Below are 2,500 nucleotides of genomic sequence, written 5' to 3' on the forward strand. Positions count from 1 at the left end.
AGTCTCGCTGTGTTCTAACGTTTATCCCAGGAGTTGTTACTCAGGCAACAGGTGGTTTGCATGGAGTGTGTTTGTGTGTGCTAGCCTACACTGCCAAAAATCCTAGAATTCTAGAATCTAAGTGAGATAAATAACCCTAAATCAAGTGAATATATGCTTATTCTTCTATTATTTGCTTATACAAGACATTTTTTGCACTTGATACATTTTATAAGTGAAAATAGCCTTTTTCTATTGGCAAATCTTCCAAGTGAAAGTTTCTTGTTTTGTGAAATGCAGGGAGTGAGTGAGTGAGTGAGAGAGTAAACGAGTGAGTGAAAGAGTCTTGTCCATTTACTGACTGTTTTATCTCTGCAGATATGAGGAGGGATTTTCTCATCGAAAACCAAGTGCTTGCTGACAATGTAAGTCCTGTATGTCTATGTCTTCACTGACGATTATTATGTGTTGGAATGTGTGTGTCTGTGTGTGTTTGTTTCTGTGTGTGCTTTGTAATCATGTCACTGTGTGTCTGTGTCCATGCTTTACCTTCTATGGAAGAGATGTGTGTCATGTATACTGTGTATCATGTTTGTCACAGGTGTTTGAAGAGCAGCTCGTTCTTTCTCTGGATGAAGATGATGACTTGATCCCATCCAGACTAGGTACCCCTCCATCTTTCATCCATCCTTTCTCTCATTTCCTCTCCTCCCCCTCTTCCTCTGTATTCTCTCTTTCCTCCCTCTCTTCATCCATCCTTCCACTCGTCTAGTTCTCCTTCTCTCCTTCTCTACATCCATTCTTCCTCTCCTTTCCTCTCCTCCCCCTCTGCTTCTCTTCATCCATCCTTCCCCTACTCTAGTCCTCCTTCTCTCGTTCTTTTCATTCATTCTTCCTCTCCTCTCCTCTAGTCCTCTCTCTCTCCTTCTCTTCATCCATCCATCCCTCCTCTCCTCTCCTATCCTCTCTTCCCCCTCTCCTTGTCTTCTCTCCTTCCTCCCTCTCCATCCTCTCTTCTCCTCTAGCCCTCCCTCTCTCTCTCCCCTCTCCTTCTCTTCATCCATCCTTTCTCTCTTCTCCTCTAGTCCTCCCTCTATCCCTGTTGTTCTCCCATCATCTCTAGTCTCTTTGCATCCTCCCATCAGTGTGTTCAGTGGTGTGTAATCTCTGGACAGCTAATGTCCTCGCCTGGACACCTTCCTAGAGTAACAGTGATGAACATCTGCACTCTTAAAACAAATGAGTTGTCCCTATCTGGACACAGTGATGTGTTAAAAAAAACATTGCAAGTTGTGTTGTTTTCAACGCAAGTTGTGTTATTTTCAAGACATTTTGTACAACAAACTAAAAACAAACTTGTGTTGTTGTGTTCTTGAATTTCCCCTGGGGATCAATAAAGTATCTATCTATCTATCTATCTATCTATCTATCAATGTATCTATCTATGTATCTATCTATCTATCTATCTATCTATGTATCTATCTATCTATCTATCTAAAACAACGCAAGTTGTGTTGTTTTCAACACATTTGTTTTAAGAGTGTGGCATTTAAAAATATATGCTCTTTACACAGTGCTCTAGCTGGTATTATTTATTTATTTATGGGTTTATCGTAAAGGGAGTGTGTCAGTCTGATATGTTTGCAATCGTCAGGGCTTTTCAGGTTCCTTTTGTTTTATTTCATAATGTGGTTTGGTACTCTGCCCCCTGCTGGCCACTGTGGGCACTGCACTGGGCTTTACCTGGTGGACCCAGATGGCCTATTCTCTTCTGTTCTCTGCCATCACGGCTGTCCAGGCATTTAGGCCTCTCTTGTATCACACTCGGACACAAGGCCATTGATAGATAGATAGATAGATAGATAGATAGATAGATACTTTATTGATCCCCAGGGGAAATTCAAGCAATTCATTGGGGGACTCTGTGTGTAATGACCAAAAATGTCCCACAGAAATGTATGTGTGTGTCCTATGTACAGTATGTGTGTATATGGAGGATACATGGATGTGTGTGTGTGTGTGCGTGTGCGTGCGAGAGAGACAGAACATTTGTGTGCATGTAAAGTAAACTAAGTGCCTTTGTGTGTTAAGTTTGATCCATAACTGGCAGAGGGCAAAGAGTGGAAAAGTACTGGATGAGACTTGGTGCCGCATGTGCACACACACACACACACACACACACACACACACACACACACACACACATACACATACACACACACACACACACACACACACACACACACACACACACACACACACACACACACACACACATGCACATGCACAGTGACACAATTCAAATCCCACAGATCACACGCTCAACATGCAAACTTTCCCTGGCAGAGTGGGCCCCATTCACCAACACAGCTGGGTTGGGGCTATTGTGTTTGTTTTCCTATAATTAAAGCAGTGTGTGTGTGTGTGTGTGTGTGTGTGTCCATAAGTTCACATGGCTTTTTTTGGTGTGTGGCTGGCTGGCTGTCTTGGTGAATGTGGATTGGTGGGACACCATCTTTGC

General features: G+C 42.8%; 1 protein-coding gene across 3 annotated transcripts in view; it reads left to right on the top strand.

The window, feature by feature from the left end:
* arhgef28a (Rho guanine nucleotide exchange factor (GEF) 28a) overlaps positions 1 to 2,500 on the top strand; it is a 47,816-nt gene that overhangs the window by 2,521 nt on the left and 42,795 nt on the right. For all 3 annotated transcript variants that reach the window (XM_048258965.1, XM_048258964.1, XM_048258966.1), the window contains exons 2-3: positions 358 to 404; positions 581 to 644. In XM_048258965.1, the coding sequence (XP_048114922.1) occupies positions 360 to 404; positions 581 to 644 (109 nt within the window). In that variant the 5' untranslated portion in view covers positions 358 to 359. The remainder of the gene's footprint in view (positions 1 to 357; positions 405 to 580; positions 645 to 2,500) is intronic.

This window comes from Alosa alosa, chromosome 12 (assembly GCF_017589495.1).
Source record: "Alosa alosa isolate M-15738 ecotype Scorff River chromosome 12, AALO_Geno_1.1, whole genome shotgun sequence".
NCBI lineage: Eukaryota > Metazoa > Chordata > Actinopteri > Clupeiformes > Clupeidae > Alosa > Alosa alosa.